Source organism: Callorhinus ursinus, unplaced genomic scaffold (genome assembly GCF_003265705.2).
Source record: "Callorhinus ursinus isolate GAN/ISIS: 27379988/994484 unplaced genomic scaffold, GSC_fseal_2.0 scaffold11, whole genome shotgun sequence".
Taxonomy (NCBI): domain Eukaryota; kingdom Metazoa; phylum Chordata; class Mammalia; order Carnivora; family Otariidae; genus Callorhinus; species Callorhinus ursinus.
The window spans coordinates 36,178,912-36,205,451 of NW_027397073.1; the positions used below are offsets into that span (position 1 = coordinate 36,178,912).

Here is a 26,540-nt window from a genome sequence, read left to right on the forward strand (position 1 = left end):
TCTTTATGAGCCAGAAAATAGCATTTCTCTCAAATGCAGCTAAATGAAATGTACAACCAGGAATGAGCCTCATAAAAAACAGCAGGTATCCCTAAATGGCTACATTTCTGTCTATGCTGGCATCCTGAGGAAAGAGCATGTTTGGTAGGTTTGAAGAACAGCGAGGGGCAGTGTGATCAGAGTGGAGTTCATGAGGGGTAAGGAGCAGCTGACTGGATGGGGTGCAGCGGAGGACCAATCTACAGGGCATTGCTCTCTTCCCCCCTGTGCCACCTGCAGACAGATCTGAGATTTTCACCTGCTGCAGTCTCACCTGTCCGCACAGACCTTGCTTTGGCAAATCTGAGCCTGTTCACCCTCTTCCTCAAGAGGCACCTCTATAGGCTCCATCCCTAATGAACAAAGGTTAGAGACAGATTTATCATCAGGCAAAAAGAACAACTATTTAAATGAAAGTCCATTATCATGAAATATACAAGAATTGTAATGACCCCGGAAGTTGGTTGGATCAAATAGTTGGCCAGATCTTCGAAATCTCTTTATAACACAGAGATTCTCTTTTGCATGATCATGACCACCAACAGCATGAACATCAAAGAGCCTTCTCAAAGAAGGCTGCACTTGAGCAGTCGCACCCACAGTAGCTGGAACACTATAAATCCCTAAAAAGATTTCTCTACCTCTGAACAACTCCACATCCCAAGGTCATTGTTTTCTAAGCTACCTTAAGTCCTTTAGAAATAGGCAGGCATGAAGGCTCATTCTGTAAAAATATCTGCATAGAGTGTTAATTCTCAAAAGCCCCTGGGAGGGAGCATCAAACTGGACTCCTGTGCCTATCATCATTATCTAGATAGATAGATAGATAGATAGATAGATAGATAGATAGATAGATAGGAATAAAACTGTTACTATGTCAGTGGGGCTGGGAAACTCTTTTTTCTTTAATTGTTATGCATTTCGTAAGTATGAAGGAGTATATAGCATATGTATGTAACAGTTTAAAGAATAATAATAGTTAACACTCATGTACCCATTACCCAGCTAAAGTGCTATTTATTCTTTAAATAAAATCAGAGTGAGGGCGCCTGGGTGGCTCAGTTGGTTAAGCGACTGCCTTCGGCTCAGGTCATGATCCCGGAGTCCTGGGATCGAGTCCCACATCGGGCTCCCTGCTCAGCAGGGAGTCTGCTTCTCCCTCTGACCCTCCCCCCATCTCATGTGCTTTCTCTCTCATTCTCTCTGTCTCTCAAATAAATAAATAAAATCTTTTAAATAAATAAATAAATAAATAAAATCAGAGTGAAGTAACATGGATGAAACAAGAGGAAACTGATCCAATGCCGTTAAGGAGTGAAAGACCTTTGGTAAAGGCTGGAACTGCCGAGGCGGTCTGCTACTCTGCAGTCCTTGTCCTCTATGAGTTCTTAAGAGTCCAGGGAAAGGCCTGAAGCCAAGACACCTGAGTTGACTGCGTGGCGGCCCCTACTCTGTGGACACGAGAAGCAGGAGCTCCTCCTGCGTGACCCGCCTGTGCCCTCCGGCCCTCTCAGCACTGCTGCCAGTCACGCTGCTCACCGGCATGACCCAACCTGTCCCTCAGGCAAGTGCATGTCGTGCACACCTGCATCCCTGCCCATCCCAGTCCTTCTTCATCACACAGAGCATAACAAATGGGCGTATCACCAGCTTTGGATCATGCCTGCTGCTCACACCCTGCCCATCACCACAGGGCTTTCACCACGACAAAGACAGAGATGCAACAATTTGAGTACTAAGTATTCCATGAACTGTGTTCCTGCTCCTCTGCACCTTACACACGCACAGCCAGTTCCATACTCTTGTCCCTGTGTGGGGAAAGCCAGAAGAAGAACTAATCCAGAATGTTCCCAAAGTTTGGAGAAGGAATGTGCTGTGCTGAGTAATCACAGACTGCCGTGTCAAAAGGGTGTGCATGGAAGAACGGCACAGTGCGAGTTATGCACCCACAGGGGAGAGCAGTAAAATGAGCTTGGAACACTGGTTATGAGGAAGTAACCAGAGCAGGGAGGACAGCATGTGGACACAGGCACTCCCTGGGCAGCCAGTGGGGGGCCTGTACTCAGCCTCTTTCTCTCCTGACACAAGGCTCTAAATAAATCCCTCAGGATCTTTGGCCCTCAGTGGCCTTCTGAAGGTCGTTGCAGGCCTTTGGTTAAGGCAACAAAATCTGGGATCCATGCATGAATTGAACTCAAGGGCCCCCAACAAATTTCATGGGACGTGAGTTCTTTCCATATGTTCTAAGCCCTGCGCTCAGCTCAGAGACACAGAGAAATAAAAGAGCCTGACCTCTGGACTCAAGATGCCTAAAATCTTTGGGAGTGACAAGTCACACACATGAAACCATTATAATGTCTTGTTTTATTGTTTATTATTCAATTTGTATTGGCATGCATTGCCAAAGGATGCCCTTACCCCACCCACAATGTGGGAGTCCCCTGCAAGTGGGCAGAATATCTGATCCATGGTGGGAGGGGACATCACACCACCTCACAAAGTGCTGCTAATTTGGAGCAGAAGTTATTAGGTATTTGTTTTCTTTCTCTCTCCCATTCTTTACATTCTGAGATAAACTCTACATAATCACGATACATATTTTTATGCTTCAGAGAATAGAAAGAAAGAGAAACAATCTACTCAGTTCTTTTTGTATGTTAATATCCTGGATACCTGAACTTAAATAAGAAAAGCACAGAAAAAGGAGGTGATGTATCAATCTCACTAATATATAGGTACAAAAATACTAAACAAAACATTAGTGAACCAAATCCATCAATGTATCAAAAAGTCATTGCCAAGTAGTGTTTCCCCCCAAAGTCCAAGGACAATTTAGTACTAAACAATCTACTACTATAAGACATCACACTAATAGACTATAGGGAAAAAATATGATAACCAAGAGATGCATAATAAGCATTCAATAAGAATTAACTATTAGTCATCATTTGACTAAATAAGAAAAGAACTATTTCAGCTTGGTAAAACAAATCTATCAAAAACCTACAGTAAGCATCATTCTTATTTTTGAAACTTTAAAAGCGTTCTATTCAGATCAGTAATAAAGAAGGATATCTTCCATCACTGCTTCATTATACAAGCAGGCTAAGACAATGCAGTAAGATAAGAAAAAGAAAGAAGAGTAATAAAAATCAGAAAGAAAGATGTGAAAAATATTATTAGAAGATGATATGCCTATTCACACAGAATATGTGAGAAAATCTTCAGATCAATTAATAAAACTAACAGGAATTCAGAAAAAGTACAGGGGAAAACATTAATATACAAAAATCAATAGTGTTTCTATGTTCATTAATAACCAATTAAAATATTTAATAGAAAAAAGATAGTATTGGGGTGCCTGGGTGGCTCAGTAGGTTAAGCGTCTGCCTTCAGCTCATCCTGGGATGGAGCCCCGTGTCAGGCTTACTGCTCCATGGGGAGCCTGCCTCTTCCTCTCTCCCCTGCTCGTGCTCTATCTCTCGCTCTCTCTCAAAAAAAAAATAAAATAAAATAAAATCTTTAAAAAAAGAAAAAAGATAGTATTAAAAATATTCCAATAAACTATTACGTAGCAGGGCACCTGGGCAGTTCAGTCGGTTAAGTGTCTGACTCTTGATTTTGGCTCAGGTCATGATCTCAGAGTTGTGCAATTGAGCCCTGCGTCAGGCTCTGCACTGCTTTCTCTCTTTCTCTCTTTCTCCCTCTCAAAAATAAGTTCATTCAGTAATTTTAAAAAACTATTACATAAAAAAAGTGTAAAAGTTTCAGGAAAATATTAAAATTTGGAGCAATTAAAGAAGTCTCAAATGAGAGAGACACTATTATAAATAAAAGATTCAACATTATATGACATAAATTCTTTTGAAATTAATATGTTATTACAATCAAAATATGATTACAAATATATGACTACAAAATATGTGATTTTACAATCAAAATTCCAACAGGACACAATAAAAATACACAGATAGTCAAAGGGGATAAAAAAGCATGAGCCAACTCTATGCTGGATACAGGAAACTCACTTCAATTATTGTGATACAGGCAGACAGATCAAAAGTAAAATGGAACCATCAAGAAGATAAAAAGACAACTTACACAATGAGAGACAATATTTGAAAATCATTGATCTGAAAAGGGACTTGTATACAGAATACAGAAAGGACTCTTACAACTCAATAATTCAAAAATAAATAAGCAAGGAATTTGAATATTTTTCTGAAGAAGATATACAGATGACCAATAAACCCAAGAAAAGATAGTCAACATCATTAGTTATTAAGGAAATGCGAATCAAAGCCGCAGGGGTACCACTACACACCCACTGCAATGACTACTGAAAAACAACAACAGAAAATAACAGGTGTTGAGGACGTGGAGAAATGAGAACCGCTGTGCATTGCTGGTGGGAATGTAAAATGGCGTTGCAGCCACCTTGGAAAGGCTGAACATACAGTTCCCACATGACCCAGCAATTCTACTCCTAGGTACATACCCAAGAGAATGGAAAATATATGGCCACATAAAACTTGTACACAAAAACTTGTACTTGTACACAAATGTTCACAGCAGCATGATTTCTAATAGCCAAAAAGTGGAAACAATCTAAATATCCATCAACTACTAAATAGATTTTTCAAAATGATATATCCATGCAATGGAATATTATTCAACACTGTAGATGACCCTTGAAAACATGGTGCTAAGCGAAAGAAGCCAGTCACATACCGCGTGATTCCATCTACACAAAACATCCAGAATAGGCAAATCTATAGAAACAGAAATTCGATTAGTGGTTGCCAGGGGTCAGAGATGAGGCCGGCGATGGGGAGTGACTACTAATGGCTACAAAGTTTCTCTTTTATGGAGATGAAAATGTTCTGAAGTTGATAGTGGTGATGGTTGCACAACCTCATGAACATACAAAAACACTACTGATCTGTGCACTTCCCACTAGCCACGTTTCGTGTGCTCAATAGCCACATGTAACCAGTGGCTACCAATGTGGACAATATACATATTGCACATTTCCATCAACACATAAAGTTCCATTGGACAGAGCTGATCTATACTTTTATATATGTTAGATAGTTCATAACAAAAAATCAACAAGGAAGAATTAAAGCTTGAGTATGTATTATGACAAGTGACTAAAATAAAGGGAATGTAAGTGAAAAGGCATAATTTTAAATTTTATACTTCTTTATTTCTGAGTGATTTGTCAGATCTTTAACCTCACTCCTGAGATTTCTCAAAACACAAGGAGCAAGAACTTGGTGTGTTCTCTTAGACAACATTTGACTTACTTTAGGATTATTTTAATATTTGGTAGAGGAAAACCTATTATTTTACCTTCATAGGAGTATAAAAGCTACTCTTGACAGTTGAATTGTGAAAATGAACCCAGTTTTCACACCTTTGGCTCTGATGACCATGATCTTCTGCTGCAGGTCAATGAAGGGCTGGATCAGGCACAGCCGGGGCTCCTGCTTCTGACTCAGGCACACACCATTGTGGTTCACAACCATCCAGCTCCGATCATACAGCAGCCCTTGATTTCCTAGGGGCCACTTGGTCACCTAAACAAAAAGGTAAGTGTGTTTTAGGACGGAGCTCCTCAAAAATGGTCTTCACATCATTGCACTGTGGCTGCACAAGTACAGACGGACTTAATGAATGCAGCACATACTCTTAAAGGAGGAAATGAAGAAAGAAAGGAAGGGAAAGCAAAGTAGACAATGCAAAGGAGACCATGTGAGCGCTAGATTCCTTCCATTCACCCTCCAGAGCCACTTCCTACCCTTCTCCTCTTCAACCTGTCTTTTAAAGGGGTAATGTGTGTGCATGGAGCAACACTCAGAGAAAGCAAGGGTGTGCATGGAAAGTAAGTCTCCACTCCACCCACCTCTAAGCTCCCCTCCCCACAGACTTCCATCACTCTCACTTTTTCTCTATCCTTCCACAGTGGTGAATGCTGTATAGGCATGCCCTCATACTATAGACATTTCTCACACAAATTGTGGCTATATATGGCCGGGTCACTGGAGAAATGGTTGATTCTAGGGCTGGGTCAGGAGCATCTGGTGGTGGTAGAAAAGTAAGGAAATACTCAAAAAAACCAAATGATGGGAGTATGTCAAAGGGATGCAAGAGTCAGCTGAAAGCATGCCCGCGGCCAAAACTGGAACAATTTGAGCAAAAATAAGAATAATGATGTAGTACTATATTATAACCCAACATATAAAATACATATTCAGGAGTCAATACTGAAATAAATACCTGATTGAATACATAATAAATAAATACCCAAAGATTTAAGTAAGAAAATTTAAATCTCCCATACAGAAGAACCTCAAATAATTGATGTAGATGCTCCCCCTCAAGAAAGAGGAGTATAACTCCCCACCCTTTACATGTAGGGTGACTTTCTTACTGACTTTCTTCCAAAGAGTTCAGTACAGAAAGGGGGTGGAGGAGAAACTTTATAGTGAAGAAACCTGATAAACACTCTCTCAACCAGAGATCAGGGTTAATTAACATCAATAGTGATAAGTCATGTTGACAGTATGTACTATGATATGATATGATATGATATGATATGATATGATATGATACAATATGATATATGATATGATGAGAATAGTACTTTGCCTCTGTGGTCCTCCTCCCACAAAAAAAAAAAAAACCCGTAACCCCATGAGAAAGACATCAGACAAACCCAAATTGAGGGGCATGCTAAAAAATACCTGACCAGTACTCCTCAAACTGTCAAGGTCATCAAGAACAAAGAAAGTCTGAGAAACCGGTACAGCCCACAGAAGCCTAAGGAGACATGACCGCTAAATATAATATGACATCTGGGATGAGATCCTGGAACAGAAAAAGGGCATTAGAGAAAAACTAATGACATTTCAATGAAGTATGGCCAGGTCATCACAGGATTTTTGTCCACAGCTTAGTTGCTAACAGCACTGCAGGAAACAGCGCATGTCCGGTAGCCCCATCAGTGAGGGCTCTTCTGGAACCAGCTGTCCACTGAAGAAAAGCATAGGCAAAGACGAAAAAAATGCTTTTGAAATAGTTAAGAGACAATCATTCTCAAACTGTGAATGAATCAATTTCATCCAATTATTTTCCTCTGAGCACTCAATTCAGCCACCCAAAAGAACCTGAAAACTTCAATAGCAGGTGATGAAGAGTGGGAAGCAATTTTTAATCAAGGGGCATTTTGGGGTGGGTCTTCCAGTGAGGGACCTCAGAGAAGGCTGAGGCACCACAGAAAGTAAAGGAGAGGGGCTAGAGGGCACAGGGAGAGGGCACAGAACTCAAGGAGGAAGAAAGTCAAGGTAAGCTTCACCTCAAGCAGGGAGAGCCCTGTATTCAGGAAGCGGAAATGTCGTGTAATGGGGGCTGGGGGCAACTCTGGAGACTGACAGACCTGGGTTTAAATCCCACCTCAACCGTTATTAGCTTTGAACAACTTCCTAACCTTCCTGAGTCTTGGCTTTGTCACATGTAGGATGGACATTATTATCATTTCTCATAGTATTGGCTGAAAGCTAAAATGAAATATAAAATGTAAAGCAACTAAACTATATCAGATGATCCATAGGTGTTAATCTCTTTACCTCTCCCTTCAATTTTTCTCATGTATCCAATAGTCTCCCCACAGACTATAGCTGCTTCTGTTGGTCCAACACTCAAGCTCTGCAATATAATGGTCTATATGCCTTTACGGGTAAGCCCCAAAACCACCATCATTATTTCTTATTTATTTATCTATTATTAAATATTATTTCTATTGGAAAGCCCAGAAACCACCATCGTTATTTCTGTAGGAAAATATGTTTTGAATTACAAATATCTTTTTAGAAGACAATGTGTTACTGGGAGACGATCTTCACGTCTCTTGTTTCTGCGTGTCTGTTGTCACGAGCAGAAGTACTAACTGCCCTTTCGTTCCAGACTACCTTTCTGAGTATGTTTGTATAGAGAATACAAGTAAATACAATGACTACAAGCCTCTGGGTAGGAGAACAGGTTTGCTCACAGTCCAGTATTATAATGTCTTCCTCAGAGCAACAGCTAGGCATGTTTGCTCACATCCTATTATGAATACGGTTCCCTGAGGGAGGGTTTCCTCAGCCATGTGCACACCACCCACCTGGGCCCCTCTGTAACCCCTCTTGGGACTTGGGGGGCACAGGGAAGCAACACAAACATGAAGCTCATGCTGCCTGCTGTTCTGTGAGTAATAAATCCCTTTGTCTCTGACCCAGGAGTCTCGTGTTTTCTGCCAGCATTGAGAACACTGTGGCAGGCTAGCTGGTTAGCTTACAAGGAGGGCAAACCTCAGCCTCTTCACAGTTCTTCACCTATTTGTGGAAATAGGTCTATAATTTTCTCTTTTATTTTGCCATCTAAAAAATGTAATGTGCTGGCTTCCCTTTTCCTCTTTTCTTCTTCCTGAGGAGGCGGGGAACTGGCATGTGTGGGGCTGAGCCTTCAGCTGCTGCAGCAGGGGTTTGGTCACAGAAGGAGAAGTTGAGCAAATAAGTATCTGGTGAAGGTATAGAAGCCAGGTTTCTAACAGGAGTTACAAGTATGGAGAGGGGCATAGATAGAATAAACAATGTGGTATTGGATTGAAAGTGGAGGTGTTAGTGGGAAATTGGGAGCATGGCTAGCTGGTAGAGACAGAGGATAGATCGATAGATAATAGATAGATATAAAAATACAGATGTGTGTATGCACACATGTATGCAGAGTATCCCCAAAGTCTTAACACGTACATATATGTGGTGGACAGAATAATGGTCCTCCTAAACATGTCCACATCCCAATCCCCGGAAGTAGGCAAAAATGACTTGTAGGTGCGATTAAAGTTGAGGACCCTACAATGGGGAGATCTTCCTGGATTACCCAGGTGGGCCCAATCTAATCAGATGAGTCCTGTTAAAAGTTTATGATAATCTGTCACAATAGCAAATATTTTTAAGCTCTGTACACTCAGAGGGCATAGGAGCAAGGTCAAGGATCAGACTTGGCAACCAAGTATTAGTTTCTCAATGTCATTCTCTGATGTAAGAAGTGAAGTGCTTTTGATGAAATGACCCATTCCATTTCTCAGGCAGGGGACATACAGAATGAGCCTAGAACACATTATTGCACCAGAAAGTAAGCAAATGCTCAAGGAATAACAGGGACATATCAAAAGGACACAGGATCTGACCTGAAGGAGCTCCCAGGGGCCAAGTCTGTGGCAATTTAAGCATCGAAATAAATACTGATAAAGATGGGTTGTAACCTTTTGAGCAAAATCAGCATTGATGAGCCCATGAAGATACAAAAAGAGAGAGAAGAATTAATGACTAAATAAACATGGAAGAAGGAAAGCTCTATCCTACAATAGAATAGCAACTAATAAATCTAAAAAGAATGATGGAATTTCTTAAATGACCATTTTGCAATCATCATTCCAATCATTGATTTAGGCAAAAGTCATCAGTAGATGCTAAATCTAGTGAATAAAAGTTTGACAAGGAACAGGATATTTACATATCCTCAGAATATCTCTCCATGAAATACTGATTAATTACTTATTAATGAATTTTACAGTAGAGAAACCTGGCAGACCCCATCTTAAGCAAATGATGATCGTTAATGTCACCAGCATTGAGACAAATGAACAGAGTGTGTCTCCTTCTGGGATGCACTGAGAAAGCATAGTATCACTCTTATGGAATTCCTGCCAAAACTACAGAAATCATAAGGAAACCTCAGATAATACCCTCACATTGGGGGTTAGGAGGTCTTTGGAAGGTGAGTAGATCATGAAGGTGGAGCTGTCATGAATGTAATTAAAGATCTTAGAGAAGAGGCCCCAGAGAGCTCCCTCACCCCTTTGCCGGGTGAGGACACAGTGAGAAGACACTGTCTGTGAACCAGGAAGTGAACGCTCACTGGACATCGAATCTGCCAGCACTTTGATCTTGGACTTGCAGCCTCCAGAACCATGAGAAATAAATTTTTGTTGTTTATAAGCCACACAGTTGATGGCACTTTGCTATGGCAGCCAGAATGGACTAAGACATCTGTCCACCAGAATTCTATCTTCATGTCTTCATGGGCCCTTATTACCAGTGTGATTCTATTCACTTGGGTGGTGCTTGGTCTTGTGTCTGTCCCTTCTGAGATACTGTACTCTCTAAGGGAAGGAACATTTTCCATTTTGCTCATCAATGTATAACAGGTGTTGGCCCAAGACCTGGCAGATAGCAGGTCCTTGGTATGCAGTTTTTGAATGAGAAGATGGATAGAAGACCTTTAGCAAACCTTACTGAGTCTCAGTGTCCTCATCTGTGAAACGGGACACTAATTCCTCCATGGGGTATCTGTGCTATGTGGCTATCCTACGGAACATGACCAGTCTGTGAAAAATACAAGTCCTCACACACATGGGAAACATGGACTCCTCACCTTCCTCCATTAGGAAGTGAAAGTGAACTTGCTTGTTACAGTCTCAGCCTGGAGGACAGGCTCCCATGGGACCACCCTGAAAGGCAGGCCACAAACAGCCCTGACCATGGTATGTCTGATCAGGAACCAAAGAGCCTGTTATTCCAGAGGCTCAGGAGTCTGGGACCTTTGCCTGGGACTTGAGACACACACAGATCATAGAAAGATAGCTTCAGTTTTGCCACCACAGGCATGTCAGGGCTGGCTGGCCAGCCTCCCAGCTCAGGTAATCACCAGGCGGGCACACTTCAAGACATAACACAGTTCATATCCACAGGGAGGGCTGAGCAGAACAAGTCACATAAAAGCATTGACCCAAGGAATCAGCAGACCCGGATTCAAATCTTTCCTAGCTCATCAATCACTGGGCAAAGTGCTTAACCTCAATAGCCCTCAGGCTATCTATGAAATGGGGATGATACTCCCATGTACCTCATATTGTTGTTTTAAAGATGGAACGAAACAAAGCATGTAAAATGCTTCAGCAGGGAACCAGCACATGCATTCAGTGAAAATTATATCTATAATTATTAAGAGTAACTAGGTGTTCACCATTCAGAAACAGGATCATCTCCGGTGTACCTCCAAGTGGAGCCATGTTCAAAAGTCAGCCCAAACCAAGAAAGGCAGAATGAGAACAACCCTTCATATGTCACGATACTCCGAATATGATTTTGATTTTCTGCATGCTTTGCTTTACCTTCTGTCCTTTTTTCTTCACTTTATCAAAAAAAAAAGTCATAAAGTAAACAACAAGAACAACAACAAAAAGCAGTCTCTGTGCCTCCTTTAAAACTCTTACCTCAAATGCAGCACAGGATTTGATCGGGTAGAGGTAAAGGTTGGTGATGACATGTGGCCCAAGGCCCCCATCCAGGACTCCTGCAGCTTTCTCTAAAGGGGTCTGCTGGGTCCTGGTGGCCATCAGCGGAGGTGGGTGTGAACCCCCTGCATCCACAGTGCTCGGCAAGTCGTTACAAACCCCAGAGGCCGTGGGGGCCTCTTTCTGAGGTGAGGAACTACATCTGTCCGTGGTGGCCAGCACGGCGTCCTGAGCCTCGCTCTCTGACAGGGCTCCAGCCTCCCCAGCAGCGGTCTGAGGGAGGGGCTGTCCATCAGACCCGCGCAGTTGCATTGCTATGATGAACCTGAGAAAGGCCTGGGCATCCTCAAGTGTAGACATATATCCAAAGGAAATCCTCACAGACCCTGTAGGCTGCCCATCTATTAGGTCCACATTGTCTCCACAGACATGACCAGCCTAGAATAAAAGGGAAATAAGTCAGCCAGAGTGACTCATTCCTCATGGATAAATTGGAAATCGTTTTGAAGAAGAAACTTAACCCAGGACAAGAAACTGCAACAGTAACACGCACTGTGTGCCTGAACCATGGTCTCCTAAGCATCAGAACTCCCTTGCGAATCTCGCTTTGCTCAGGTGTAAGTTGGGGCCAATACCAATCTCAATGGATCATTAAAAAGTTTAGAAGAAATACTGCACGGAAGGTATTTACCCAGAGCCACGCGCCATGCCAACCCACAGACACGTCAAAAGACAGACCAAAGTTTCAGAAGCTTGATGGGTCAGCTTCTTGGTCTCCCCTGGGCTGAGGCAGGAGAAACACCTGCTGGTCGCTCCCTTGAGCCTCTCTCAGAACCAGAGGGAGGGCTGCATCCCTGAGAGCTGCCCTTTGACAAGAAGGCAAGACAGAGATGCTCCCTCTGTGAATGACCAGCCAAGGCCACTACAAAAGCCAAAGCAGGCTGGGTGCTCCTGCTGGGAGGTGGGGAAAGAAAGGTGAGGGGTCCCCAATTTTCTCCAAGCGGGGCTGCCCGGTATCAGTCGCTGCTCAGGGCACCTACCTGCCCCCGTGCTGAACCCAGCTCAGTCACCTAAAGAGTTGGGGTCACAACACTCCTCAGGATCAAATATTCTATCTAAAACTGCATTTGTTTCTGTAGCAGGCCTTCCTCTCTCTTTTTAAGTAAAAGCCAGTTCATGGTTGGTTGGGATCTCTGACCCCAGACACAAGACCAGCCTCCAGGGTGGTTGGAGAGGCCACCGTTGGAGATGACCAGCAGTACCAACCTGAAGATGCTTCTTGACCATCTCATCACTTATCCCCAGGTGCCTCTGGCAGGCCCCAGTGTTGCAGAAGCAGCCAGTTCGCAAGTGGATGTTGTAAAGATTGGCCATTTTATCCACCTGTGGGTTCAATACGACATGAAACCGGTGTTAAAGGATGTCACCACACGGTCAGCATGTGCTTCCAGCAGTCTGTAACAGCAATGGTGCCTCCCACAGTGCTGAGACCGGGGCTGTCTTCACATTAGCTGCCTACCCTGGACTGTCAGAGTGAGAAGAAGCCATCCTCTGGGTTGAACTGAGGGGCCTCAGGAAAGCAACTCTGCTCCTTTAGCCTGGGCAAATAGTTCAGTGACGTGGAGACCTGCTAATGAAATTCAGGCATTCCCTGGCACTCAGAGCTGAGACCTGGCAGAACCACTGGGTCAGGCCAACCCCATCTCCAGAGTCAGGTGGCCTCCTTTCAACGGGTAGCTGTTTGGGAGGCTCCCTCACTGCTCCACCCCAACCCCTGCCAACTGGAAATAGAAGTCTCCTGTGCCCACCCCCAAACCCCACATTCACAGTCTGTTACCACTGCTGTGAAACAAGCCACTAAACTTGGTGGAACAAAATAATAACCATTTTTTTGTGCTCGCAGCTATAGTAGGTCAGGAATTTGGAAAGAGTGCAGAGGAGATGCTTGACTCTTTTCCATGATTTCCCGACTCTCAGCAGGAAAGACGCCAAGGCTGGGAGTGACGTTGTGTCTGGGAGTTGGAATCATCTGGAGACTCACTTATGCGTGTGTGTGTGTGTGTGTGTGTGTGTGTGTGTGTGTGTGTGTGGCCTTCCAGCCAGGAGGGCTCAAAACAGGACTGCCACCAGAGGGCCTGTGCTTGGCCTCTCCACACGGCTGGCTTCCTCAGAGCATGGCAGCCTCAGTGTAGACCTTCTTACATGGTAACTTGGGCCCCAGAATGGACATTCCAAGGAATAATTCTGATGTGGCTGCCACGCAGCATCCCCTTCTGTGGCATTCTCCTGGTTATGAGCGAGTCACAAACCCACCAAGATTCAGGAAGAGAGAAAGCCTCCACTTAGAAGAGGCTGTTTGGGCCACACTTAACCCTTCCTCCTAATTTCCCATTATGAGGCGGTACCCTCTCACCTTGAGCCCCATGGGATCCCGGCTGGTGCCTGACCAAGTGAAAGATTTGGTTTCAGCAGCAGGATGAGCACAACATCTGGGGACATCAAGAAAGCAGCCGCACCAGAGTGCAGCATGGGAGCCTCCCCACCCAGGTGCCTTCATGCTCAGCGTTTACTGAGCACTTGCTTCCTACTGGGCCCCATGCTCAGGCATTCAATAGCATATCTCATTCAATCCTCAGAGCAATACTATCAGCAGGGTACTTTGCCATCCCCATTTCATGGACACTTGGAGTGTTTACAACTTGCCCAAGCTCACAGAGCCAACAAAAGGCAGTCAGAATCTGAGCCCACATTCTTAACCACTGAGTAGAGTGACTTCCACAGAGGGAAGAATGGAATTAGGAGGCCTGATATCAAAAACAAGAACCCCAAACTTCTTATGGAAAGCTAACTTTGAAAAGAATCACAGATTCTTTTGAAATCTCCTGAAAAGAGAGCCCAACCCAGCCATGAAACCATCTGATCTTTCTGAAGGCCACCAATATCCCTGTGGAATTCCGACACAGGGAAGGAGCCCGGGGAAACCAGGCTGGATTTCCAGGCCTCGGCCATGGAATCCACTGGTCCCTCATGTGACCAGCTGCCTTTACAGACACACGGACAGAGAAACCTGTCCTGGGTCCAGGCTCGTGGAATAAGAGACCTAGTGAAGTCAGCAGGACACCTAAACAGGTGTTTCCCCCTGCCCCCACCCCAGGGCTCTTCTCCCCTTCGAGGTTTCTCTGGCCAAATGAGGCATTCCCTCCCTGCTCTGCCTGACACAGCATACTTCACGGTCACCTGTCTGTCCTCCTTCACACCACGCAGGAAATACAAACTTATTTAGGTCCAAGAATGAGACTTACTTTACCAGTCACCCAGAATAATGTATTTAAGAAGGCAAAACGTTTCCTCCTGATGCGTTTTCCACCATCCTCCAAAAGCATTTAAAATAGCATGCTTCTTTGTGGCATCGGCCAGCCAGTGACTTACTGAGCAGAGGTCTGCACAGTAAACCTACCCAAGAGACAACCTGTGGTTGTAAAATGTCCCCTCCCCAGATACCAGTAAGAATCGACACGTCCCCAGAAGCATAGTTCTCAACTTTGTTCCTCAGATAGTTTATGGCTATTGAGAAGAGGGGGTGGATATGCTTCCTTGAGAAATGGATTTTGTTTGAGAAATTCTGCATTTAACAAAGGTGAATGGGGATCATGGCTTTCAAGGGAAGATGAGCACTCTCTTCCAAACTTACCTGACCATTGAAACTGCTCCTCACAGAGCTGCTCTAGGAACCCATGCTCTGGGATGGGTCTCGGGCTCCCCATCCCTGCTAGCCTATGACACCCCATCTGGTGACCATCTACCACCATGTCTGAGTGCTTGCTATGACTCTGGACATTTTAATTGACTGAACAGTGACCAGCTTACTCAGCTATGGCAAGGACCCCAGCAGTTCCCATCCTCCACTCTTTGCCCTGTTTTCATGGGAAAATAGATGCAAAGAGCACTTTTGCACAAACTATTTTATAACCAAACTACTAAATCCTTTGAACTCATAATATGCATGAACTATGGCAGAAATAAGGGCTTTTGTGATACTTGTTGTAAAGAAGGAGTTCTGAATTCCAAGCCACAGGCAAATACCTGGTGGTAACAGGCCCACGTTTTGTTTGATGCCGTGATCCGGTCACTGGGGCCGCCATGCTGAATAGACATGAAACGACCTGAGAAGTACTGTTCTGTCTTATACTGCTTTTCTGTCTACACTCTTTTAGGGTGCCTTCCCTAAACAGCTGGCAAGCTGTCAGCTGTCCCCTTCCACGGCGATCACTCTGCGTCCCTCTCCTCACACTCGAAATTGACAATTTCTGGCTGAAAAAGGAGGGCTGGTAAAGTAAACAGCCACGCCAGTTAGAACGACATGGAAACGAGAGTACGGAGCCTCTAAGGAAGGGCCGGGGTCCCTGCACCCACGCCCGGGCTGCCCTTCCCACAGCTGCCGCAAGCACCCCAGGACCCTCACCGCACATTTCAGGGCTCCAGAAGGCGGCAGAGTGCCAGAGGACCGCATTTCTGCTGTGAATGAGGGTGCGAGGTGATGAGGAGACCCACCTGGGAATAACCGATGATGTTCCCACTGGGGTCGAGCACGTTAAAATTGATGACCGGACCCTGCACCTCCGGGCTGCTGAATTCAGAGTCACTGTAAATCCGCACCACAGGGGCTCCACTGGGGTACCGGAGGGCAGACAGGGCAGTGTAGGTGTACTGAGCCAAGGTGAAGGTGTGCTGCTTTATATTCTCCATTCCACCTCAAAAACGATTGTGAAACGTCAGAGAGAAACATGAATTTCACATGTAATTCACTCACTCATTTTATTTATTTATTTATTTGAGAGCGAGAGAGCACAAGTAGGGGGAGAGGCAGAGGGAGAGAGAAGCAGACTCCCTGCTGAGCAGGGAGCCCGACGTGGGGCTCGATCCCATGACCCTGAGATCATGCCCCAAGCCGAAGGCAGACACTTCACCGACTGAGCCACCCAGGCGCCCCTCACTCACTCATTTCTAAGAAAAACAAGATCATTCTAACCACCAAGCTGGAGCTCAGATTAATGGTTGTCAATACTGGTAGACAGTGTGTGGTACTGTCCGTATGGTTAATGTGTAGATGCGGGGCCCTGACCAACACCTCACTGTTGCTGTTCTGTGGAATTGTCACAGGAATCTTGTCATCCTTCGCTTTTCTTTTTTTAATTTATACCCTTGGGTTACAGATGGCAAAAATGCACAATTTTATCTTTATTAGTATTTTTTAAAGTTTTTAAAATTTATTTTTAAGTAATCTCTACACCCGATGCTGGGCTGGAACTCATAACCCCAAGATCCAGAGTCGCACACTCCACCAACTGACCCAGCCAGGTCACAATTTTATCTTTAAATGTACCTTTTTTTTTTTTGCTGTTTCTTTTCATGTTTAAATCATTTTAACACTCTTCAAATCAATTAAGGATACGTGTTACAACATGGATGAACCTTGAAAACATTATGTGAAATAAGCCAGACATAAAAGGACAAATATTGTGTCTTCTATAAGTGCCTCGAACAGGCAAATTCGTAGAGACAGAAAAGAGAACGGAGATTTCTTGGGCCAGGGGAGGGGCAAAGGGGAGTTACTGTCCAATAGGTACAGTTTCCGTTTGGGATGATGCAGAAGTCCTAGAGATGGTCAGTGCTGGATGGCTGCATAACAAGGCAAACGTACTTAATGCCACCGAAATGTACACTTAAAATGGATAAAATGGTGCATTTTATGTTACAGATAGTTCACATTTTTTTCCAAAGGAGCAAATAAGTAGGAATAATCAGGGTTTGCTTTATTGGGGAACCGATATGGTCAGTCTGCTTTCAGTTCAGAGGTGCCCCAGCCCCCGACAGACCTGTAGCTTGCGGTGTGGGTATCTATTAATATCTTTCCTTGGAAAAGTGCTCATCGCTCAGTGCTTGTCTTTATTATTTCCTCTTGTCCTGGATGATGTCCACTCACCTCCCTGCATTACCATCAGGGCTACCCACCCATCCCCTCCCAAGAATCCTTTCTGCCTCCAGTATCGGGCTCAGGTTGAGAACCTGAAGGGTCTCATTATTGTGACCAGAGAGAGAGAAAGGAAGGACCACCTAATCATTAAGCCACATCCCTGGTTCACCACAACTCTATTTCCATATGGATAGTACAAACAGCACCACCCAGTTCTATAAGCTCAGCCTTTGGAGGAGTGCCCAGGAGCACAACAGGATGGTGTCTGCCTGGCTCATGAGTCAGAGGCTCTTCTAGTCATGTATACCTTTGTGTCAAACTCCACATGATGGGAAGTGACATCTGTTGGCGTGTCAGCCTACAGTGAATGTCTCCCGCTTACCAGGAAAGAAAACATGCATTATTGCAAAGGCCAACAGGAGAGACAGTGGTTGGGGCTCAGGGTTAGGCATTTTGTTTTTTTTTTAAAGATTTTATTTATTTATTTGACAGAGAGAGACAAGCGAGAGAGGGAACACAAGCAGGAGGAGTGGGAGAGGGAGAAGTAAGCTTCCTGCAGAGCAGAGAGCTGAATGCGGGGCTCGATCCCAGGACCCTGGGATCATGACCTGAGCCGAAGGCAAAGGCTTCACTGACTGAGCCCCCCCCCCACAAGGTACGCCAGGGTTAGGCATTGTTATGGCCTAGGTTGAAATCCCCGCCCTCTCAATTACTAGGTCCCTGACCCTGGGGAAGGCATTTAACCTCTCTGAGTATTAGCTCCTCATGGGCAAAGTGGGCTCAACACACAGCTCCCCCGTGTGACAGGAGGGAGGACCCAGCAAGGGAACGGTGGAATGAGGTCTCCGGATCTGTAACCATTCCCAGTCCAAGGACCAAGGATGGTTCGTCTGCTGCTATGAAGCTACTCATCTCTGATTTATAATATCTCTAACTCGTTAAAATGTTCTTTTAACTGGCAAAACAACAACAACAAAAAAGGCACCTCAGTCTCTTGCTCTTGCCTCAGAAATCATTCTGAAGTTCTTGAGAATAAGCTTCAACTTCATCCAGGGTTCAGCAGCCAAGTGCCAGCCACTCGCACAGACCCATGTCCTTACCTAAACCGTGCCCATTTCAGGAGAAAATCTGACATGGAGGAAAGGGTCCACTGACCTGTGAGGAGCTCTAGGGCATCAAATCCATGTTTTAGTGCTATCACGTCAAGAAACGAGATGGTGCCATCTTCAAACCTGTAACAGTGTTGAGGGAAACAAGGTCAAGCCAACTTCTCCATGTGCATTCTGTGGAGTGTAACAAGGTTCTGATTTTAGGCTTAGCCATAATCTCTGAATACCTTCTCTCTGCTGCCTTATAAACCACTGCTCATTCTCCCCATCAGGACAGAGGGCTTTGCACACCAAGACCCATGGGGCCACCTCTGGTCCTGACTTGCTTGGCAGCTTTCTTGGGAGAGGATGGCCACAGGGGTAAAGGGAGCTAAAAGAGAGTCACGACCTTGAGAAATGCTATCCTGCCCCTATGAAGATTTTGACAAAACCTCAAGGGCTTTGGGCTCTTTAAATGCTGCCCTTGACCCCAAGAGAACACCACTGACAGGGCATCAGTTAAGCATGATCAATGTACTACATGTCAGTGATCCCAAACTCTATGGAACCACACATCATCTTGGAAACACTATCATTCCAAACTCTATGGAACCCAAGTATCATCTTTTAAACAACTGAGTTCAGAGTTTCAGAGGGAAATGGCAACCCAGGGAGAGGTGGCAGCAAACACCCTGAGGAGGCCGAGGCGGGCACACTTCCCGAATGGTAAGAACACCATTGCAGCCAGGAGTGAGTACGCATGAGCTGGGAATGAGCTGGGAATGAGCCGGCAAGGTGGAGAGTGGTAGGAGATAAAGTCAGAGGACGTCTACCTTGCGGAGATACCTTGTGTCTTAAGAGCTCTGAGCAGAGAGCAGGGATAGGATGGGACCCAGGCTTTGACAAGCAGAGTCAGGCTTCGGACTACTGCAGGTGAGCGGGGAGCTTGGAGACAGGAGGTTCCGGGGAGCATGGGGATGAAGGACGGTGACAAACGGCAGCCTCTGGGGGCCGGGCTGTGAGTTACCAAAGCAAGTTGAAGCTTTCAGTGGAAATACTATGCTTCATATTTTAATATTGTAGGGATGAGATTTGCTCAGAATGTTGTTACTGAAATGTTAATTTCCTTATAAAACCAATGCATTAATAATAATTATGAAACAAGTATATGAACCAACAATTAATAACGAATCAGTTGTGAATTAATAATGAATTAGTTGATAATGAATCAATTACTAATTATTAATCACTAGTGAATTAATAATCTTTAATAAATTAAACATTATTAGCCTATAATGACTTAAGTTATAGATCAGTAATAAATAATTATTTATTAATCAATGATTAATAAACCCTTGGGGGAAAGGAAGGTTTTCTGGTTCCATAAAAGGTTGTCTCTCCTTAGGTTATAAAACAATTAAGAGGATGGTCTGGGTACATATTCAGAAAACATTTGGGTTGAGTACTAAATCTCTTGAGTTCTAGTCCTAAATTCACAAGAAAAAAATGAGGCTTCTAGTGGTAAATAAATACATTCAGCTTTCTGGGAATCTTGGTGCAGCACCTGCTATGAGGCAACCCGCCCAATGGAAGTAAAGTGGTGGTCAGCCCAGCCCATCCTCACGCTGCCCGTTCCGAGCTGCCCCACTTCTCCTGGCCTTCAGATGCTCCTATTGGCTCAATAAAGTTTGAGTTGTCATTGTGATCTGCCTTTAATTTGTATGATGTGTGCCTGCCATTGTCTTCTCATTTGGTTATATTACTTGCTATATTATCAGACTTGGATACAAAATGTTTTACATTAGCATTCTTGTTTCAGAATCCCCCAACTACGGAGAAGTCCTAAAGAAAAGAGACACCACGGGTGCCTGGATGGCTCAGTCGGTTGGGCATCTGCCTTCGGCTCAGGTCATGATCTCAGTGTCCTGGTATCAAGCTCTGCATCAGGCTCCCTGCTCAGCAGGGAGTCTGCTTCTCCCTCTCCTTCTGCTGTTAACAACCACCTCCCCCGCCCTGCTTGTGCTCTCTCTCTCTGTCAAATAAATAAATAAAATCATAAAAAATAAAATAAAGAAGATTCTGTTTCTTTAAAAAAAAAAAAGAAAGAAAGAAGGAAAGAAAAACATGAGGTGCAGAGACCAAGTCACATGTCTGTGTCCCCACAGCTGCTGTGTGGTAAAGCCAGGATTCCCCCGCCAGGAACCCAGATCTGGGGCCTAAACATTTGACCACTGACTGACTCTACTGCTGGGGACACGGCCCTATCTGCAGAACCCTGAGTCTGCCCCCGGGTCTGTGGGGGATCTGACCCACCTTCCCATCCAGGCCCAGGCCTTCTGAGGCACCAGCAGTGTGAGTAGCTCCCTGGCCCAATCCCATGGTGTTCCCTGCTGTTGGCCCCAGCAGAACCCTGGGTCAGCTGTCATTTTCACCCTCTCCCGACTTCGACCTTACAGGCCCAGTCATCAGTCCCTGGGAGAGCTCCTGGCTCCCCACACCACCTGCCCTGCAGCCTGAGGAAGACACAGAAACCCACAAAGCCAGCCAAGGCCTATGCCGTTTGCCGGCCAGTAGCTGCCTGCCCTCAAAGTCACTTTGTCACTCACAGGGCTCACAGATGGGGCTGTTAACAGTGCCCCACACGTCTGGTGGCTTCTGAATTAATGGTATCTTCTTGCCCACCAGCTGCCAGGTTGAGTGGATTCCAGCAGCTGAATCACCAGCTGGGCCGTCCGTTCGCTAACTTGTTCCAAATGATGCCATCTTTTAAAGGACTGCTTGAATAAACTGCTGCACCTCTTGTCTGCACTCTGGGAAAAGGCCTGGTGGCCCACCCTCCTTCCTCTCCTGAGAGCCCTTCACCTCTCCTGCCTACAGCCCTTGTCCTCTCGTAGCTGTGGAGAAGCCCACAAATGGGGGCCCAGTTCACTGAGCCACCTAGGGCACGCCCCAGCCAACCTCCACCTCCCAGATCTGAGCCCAGCCGCCAGCCTCCATCCCTGCCTCCGACTCCAAGCCCCCTGACCCCAGCGGCCAGTCTGGTCCCTTGTACAACCCTGTAGGTGACACAGGCCAGCCCCCTTCCTGAACTCCAGCCAACCACTGCCACAGTGAGGTTACCTTTCAGCCACGGAGTGTCTCGGGATATAGAAGTCTTCTCCTGCAAGGTATGCCGCGGCTGTGCCCCCTCCAAAGTAGGTTTTCCTCAGCAGAGGAGCCACACGATTATTCACCAGCAGAGCGCCCAAGCCAGTGGGGAATCCAAAGATCTTATAGAAGGAGAGGGGGACAAAGTCGGCCTGGTGAACCGACAGGTCCAAAGGGGAGGTGCTCACGTAGGAGGCTGCATCAAGCAGCACGAACCACTTCCCAGGCACGTTTACAGGGCACCTCCGCCCGGCCTTGACCTCTCCTATCCAGGACAGGGGGTATCTGGTTCCGGAAAAGTTACTCTGCGCAGGGTAACAAAACAGATGCGGAAGCTGGCCATCGGGGTCACGGGCGGCTGTACCCTGTGTCTCCGCTGACCACATGTCCTCTGGCCTGACCGGGACGGAGGTGACGTTCATGGCCATGGTGACCTTCCTCATGCCCACCACGGAGGTGTGGCTGTCGGTGAGGTAACAGAAGTGGCTCCCACTGCTCTCCGGGCCCGGGGACACCCACGGGAAGGCCTCTGCCACCAGTTTAAGAGCAGCCGTGCTCCCTGCCGTGAAAATCACGCTGTAGTCCTCCGGGGAGGTGTGGAAGTGCGCCAGAATCCTGGAAGAAGCACAGTGTCATGCCAATTCCGTGGTCTCCCTGGGTTCACATGTTCGGAGGCAGCTGTATCTCTACTACATAGGGCCTCTCTCTGCCTTCATATTTAGGAAAAAACCCAGATCAGCTTCACCACAATGGCCAAGTGAGGGCAGGGGCAGAGCAAGTGCACACGGAAATGACAAACAGGTTCCAACTGGCAAAAGCAGCTTCACCTCCCACGTCCCCACCCTCGATAGAGAAGATAAAAATCCACAGGGCACCTGGGTGGTGCAGTCAGTCGAGCCTCCGAGCCTCTGACTCTTGATTTCTGCTCAGCTCATGATCTCAGTGTCGTGAGATCGAGCCCAGCGTCAGGGCTCCGTGCTCAGCGGGGAGTCTGCTTGGGATTCTCTCTCTTCCTCTTCCCCCCCCCCCCCCCCCCCGGTTCTCTCGCACTCTGTCTCTCTCTTTCTCAAATAAATAAAAATAAATAAATCTTTTAAAAAAAAGGTAAAAATCCACGACAACCTTTCTTAATCCTACAAAACACTCTCTCCTTGGTCTGCTCTCTGGCTCTATCACAGCGAGGTTTAAGTCACCAACTTGTTTCATGGTGCCTTTAATATTGGCAGACCAGCATCCCTTGCAAATTGGAAATAACTTGAAATTATACCAACTCAAGTAACTTTAGGCACCACTTGGAAATTACTAAAAAACAATTATTACATGTGGAAAAATATAAAGAGCTGTTTCAAGTGCACATATTAGTAAAAAGGTTGGGGAGGGAGGATGAACGGTGCCTAATGAAACATGAAAAGAAAGCCCAAAGGAAACGTTTTTCCTCTCTCTGAAAATGAGACTTAGGAAACTGGGTCCCTCCTGGTCACTCTGGCCCTCAGGCACTCTGGCGTCAGCCCCAAGCCCCATACAACAGCTGTGCACGCCTCAGGGCCACCCGCCTGTGCTTCGGGGCTGCCCCACTCCCTACCTAATCATGCTCACCTTCCTGCCCTCTGGCCCTGATGTTTGTCAGGGCACGTGACCCTTTAGCTGAATGTGATCATCCTCAAACCAACTCGGAAGCTTTGTGGGATGCGGTGGGTGGTAGGAAAGAAGTCCATCCACCTGGGAGTACCCACACAGGCTGGTACCTCTGCCACTCACCTGTAGCGCACATGCTCCACGGTATCGTGGGTGAGCCTGCTGCTGATATTCTGGCTGTGAGGATTACCTGGCAGGTTACAGAGACAAAGCCATCAAGTCACGACTTCTGTTTCTCCTCTTGTGTTCCTCTAAAACCCTCTCCTCCAGTTTCTCAAAAAGTTAAGCATACAACTACTATATGACCCAGCAATACCACTCCTATATACTAAAGGGAAATGAAAACACACGTCTGCACAAAGATTCATGCACAGAAGTGTTCATAGGCAGGTTTTTTGGTAAAGCCAAATTCTGGGAACAACATGAATATCCATCAGCTGATGAACAGAGAGACAAGTTGCCATATACCCACACAATGGGAAAATATTCACAACAGAAAGGAACAATCTACGGGCTACGTCATGAATGACCCGCAAAAACATGCTAAGATGTCACATATTGTATGATCCCATTTATATGAAATGTCCAGTAAAGACAATGGTATAGAAAGGGATTCAGAAAGTAGTGGATTAGTGGTCGCCTGGGACTGAGGGGGCAACAGGGATTAACTATAAATAGGCTTCAGAGATCTTATTGGGGGAATGAAAAATGTTCTAAATGATTTATAATGACAGTAGCACCACCTGGTAAAGTTACCAAAATCACTAAATTGTACATTTGAAATAGATGAATTTTATGATTTGTAAAATATAACTCAATTTTTCTAAACAATTTTTTAAAAAAATAAACCAATCCCCGTAGAACGAGGTGGGATCCAGGAAGAACATTCTGGAGCTGTAGGTCAACTCACAGGCAACTGGGCCAACCTTTTCTGCAAGTTCCCTGACAGGGGATTCTGGTAATTCCAGGAAACCAAGTACACAACCTCAGGAGGCTGCCCTCTCCCCCAACCATAAGACAGAGCCATGAGCACCACTTAATCTAAATCCCCATCTGTTGCCCTGTGTTCACATCCCTGCAACTGGCATCATTCCTGCAGAAACACATCTAATTCCTCCAAATATGTGAAGGGGGCCATCACATCTCTCTTTAGCCCGTTCTCAAGGCTAACGTCTCTCCTAATTTCACTTTCTAGTTTTCCTCCCCTCCTTGGATCCCCCCTGAGTGTGTCCCATAGTATCATTACCTCCCTCAAAACACGGCCCCCAGATGAGGACACAGACCTCTCGAGGGGCGAGACGTGCAGGGATCAGGCACAAGTATTTCTCGGGAGCAGGACCACAGGTGCGCGTTAATGCAGTCTTGGCCTTTTTTGTTTTAGGGTTTGTTCGTTTCTTTTCTCATACCATGCCATCTGGTCACACTGGATTTCTGGACACTGAAGCTACCAATGTTCCTTTTCCATATGCACTAGTAACCAGTGGGACTTGGTACTTACCCTTACTGTCTCTCAATTCCCTGGTTTTTTAGCTCCACAACATTAGCACCACCTACAGTCTAGATGCTGTCACCTCTCAAAGTTCCGACAGTTATGACTCTTGCAAAGGTTCAAGACTTGTGGATCTCTTTGCAAATGACGGATTAAGATCAAAATAAAGTCCCTCGCTGGCATTTCCCCTAGAAACTATTCCCCAGATTTAAAGATCTGCTGGCTGCCCAGGATCTTAGTGTGGCATGACAAAATTGTCATGAACTGAGGGGGCCTGGGGTGAGGGCTGGTGCTCTGGAGCCCAATGCCTGGAGATCCAGCTCCCCCAGCTTGGGCGCTTCCTGAGTGCGTGGCCATGGGTTAGCCACCTACTCTGTCTGGGGCCCAATTTCCTCACCTGTAAAACAGGACAGAACCTATACCTTAGCTTGTGTGATAGCAGCACCTGTACCCTAGTTTGTGGGGAGAACGGAGGGGGAGGGTGGAGCTCAAGCATCTGGGGCAGTCCCTGAAGTGAGTGTTCAGGACACCAGGGCACTCACTGCTCCCACCCCTGCTGCATCTGCTACCACTGCCTTTAATTCAGGCTCCCTTTCCAGGCTTACCTCCTCATCAATGCTGCTGTGACTGCCCATGCTTTCTAGAATAAACATCGAACTCCACAGGGCACGTACATTGCCCCTCCCTACCTCTCCACTCAGACCTCCTCCACTCTCTGCCCCTTCTCTGTGCTCCGGGGCTAATTCCTGGAACCACTAAGGGTCTTGGTTCATGCTAGCACCTCTGTCTGGAATGCCCTTCTCCTCCTCTTTCCCATGTGACTCCCTGCTCATCCTCCAGGACTCACCCCACTCTTAAGGCAGCTTTTTCTGACACTCACACTGCCAGTGCTGTGGCTCGGCTCTGCAGCCACACCTGCCTTTGGTTCACAGCCCTTCACAGGGCTGGTCATTTACATTTATTGGGAGCTCACTTGATTAAAGTCCTGTGTTGACTAGATCACAGCCCATGAAGGCAGGGACTGTGCTTCCTCTGTTTTCAAGATAGCACCGTGCTCCCCATGGCAAAGCGGCTCAACAGACATTTTTGGAGTAGAAGAATGGGGGCGCCTGGGTGGCGCAGCTGGTTAAGCGTCTGACTCTTGGTTTCGGCTCAGGTCCTGATCTCTCAGGGTCCTGAGATCTGGCCCCACATCGGGCTCTGCACTCAGTGCGGAGTCTGCTTGAGGTTCTCTCTCTCCCTCTCCCTTTGCCCCTCCCCCCTGCTTATGCGCTCTCTCAAATAAATAAATAAATCTTAAAAAAAAAAAAAGAATGCATGAATGTCCTTCCCACCACCCTACCCTCCGCCCTGTACTATCCCACAGGGTCATCCCGTAAACACAGCACCTTTGTACCTCTGTGCCCTTCTGACACTGACCCCTCCTTCTGGAAGTAAACTGTGTGTCCCTGAGCTCATTTTTCCTATCCTGGCAGCGCATGTGTTACAGGGACTGACCCGAGGGCTTGCTGAACCCCTTTTCCCATGGGGCCCATTCAGCTCTGTGTGCTCAGCACAGTCCTGGTCTATTTATCTGACATTTAGTAAGCAGAGATATGTCAGCTGAATGTAGTTGGCTCCTATCAAGTGCAAAAATCAGTTTTGGTGTGTTGTTCTTTACCATAAACATTTTCCATGAGATCATTAGTGAACCTCGTGAGCTGACTCTGGGGGAACAGTGTGGCTCCTGCATGGTCAAGGTAGACAGTTCCTGAAAGAAAACACAGAATAAAGCTGTGGTTATTTTTCAGACGTGTTCCACTCATTTCACCTAGAGCTTGAGCA

At 45.9% G+C, this 26,540-nt stretch overlaps 1 protein-coding gene across 5 annotated transcripts in view; it reads right to left on the bottom strand.

Moving 5' to 3' along the window:
* MOCOS (molybdenum cofactor sulfurase) overlaps window positions 1-26,540 on the bottom strand; it is a 58,253-nt gene that overhangs the window by 24,954 nt on the left and 6,759 nt on the right. For all 5 annotated transcript variants that reach the window (XR_012380036.1, XR_003211097.2, XM_025886587.2 and 2 more), the window contains exons 2-10: window positions 26,377-26,466; window positions 23,351-23,417; window positions 21,566-22,207; window positions 18,513-18,589; window positions 15,935-16,134; window positions 12,650-12,766; window positions 11,363-11,821; window positions 5,459-5,621; window positions 314-392 (exon numbers count right to left, since the gene is read on the bottom strand). Coding sequence is in view for 3 of the 5 variants with exons in the window: in XM_025886587.2 (XP_025742372.1) it covers window positions 314-392; window positions 5,459-5,621; window positions 11,363-11,821; window positions 12,650-12,766; window positions 15,935-16,134; window positions 18,513-18,589; window positions 21,566-22,207; window positions 23,351-23,417; window positions 26,377-26,466 (1,894 nt within the window). In the remaining 2 variants the exon portion in view is untranslated. The remainder of the gene's footprint in view (window positions 1-313; window positions 393-5,458; window positions 5,622-11,362; window positions 11,822-12,649; window positions 12,767-15,934; window positions 16,135-18,512; window positions 18,590-21,565; window positions 22,208-23,350; window positions 23,418-26,376; window positions 26,467-26,540) is intronic.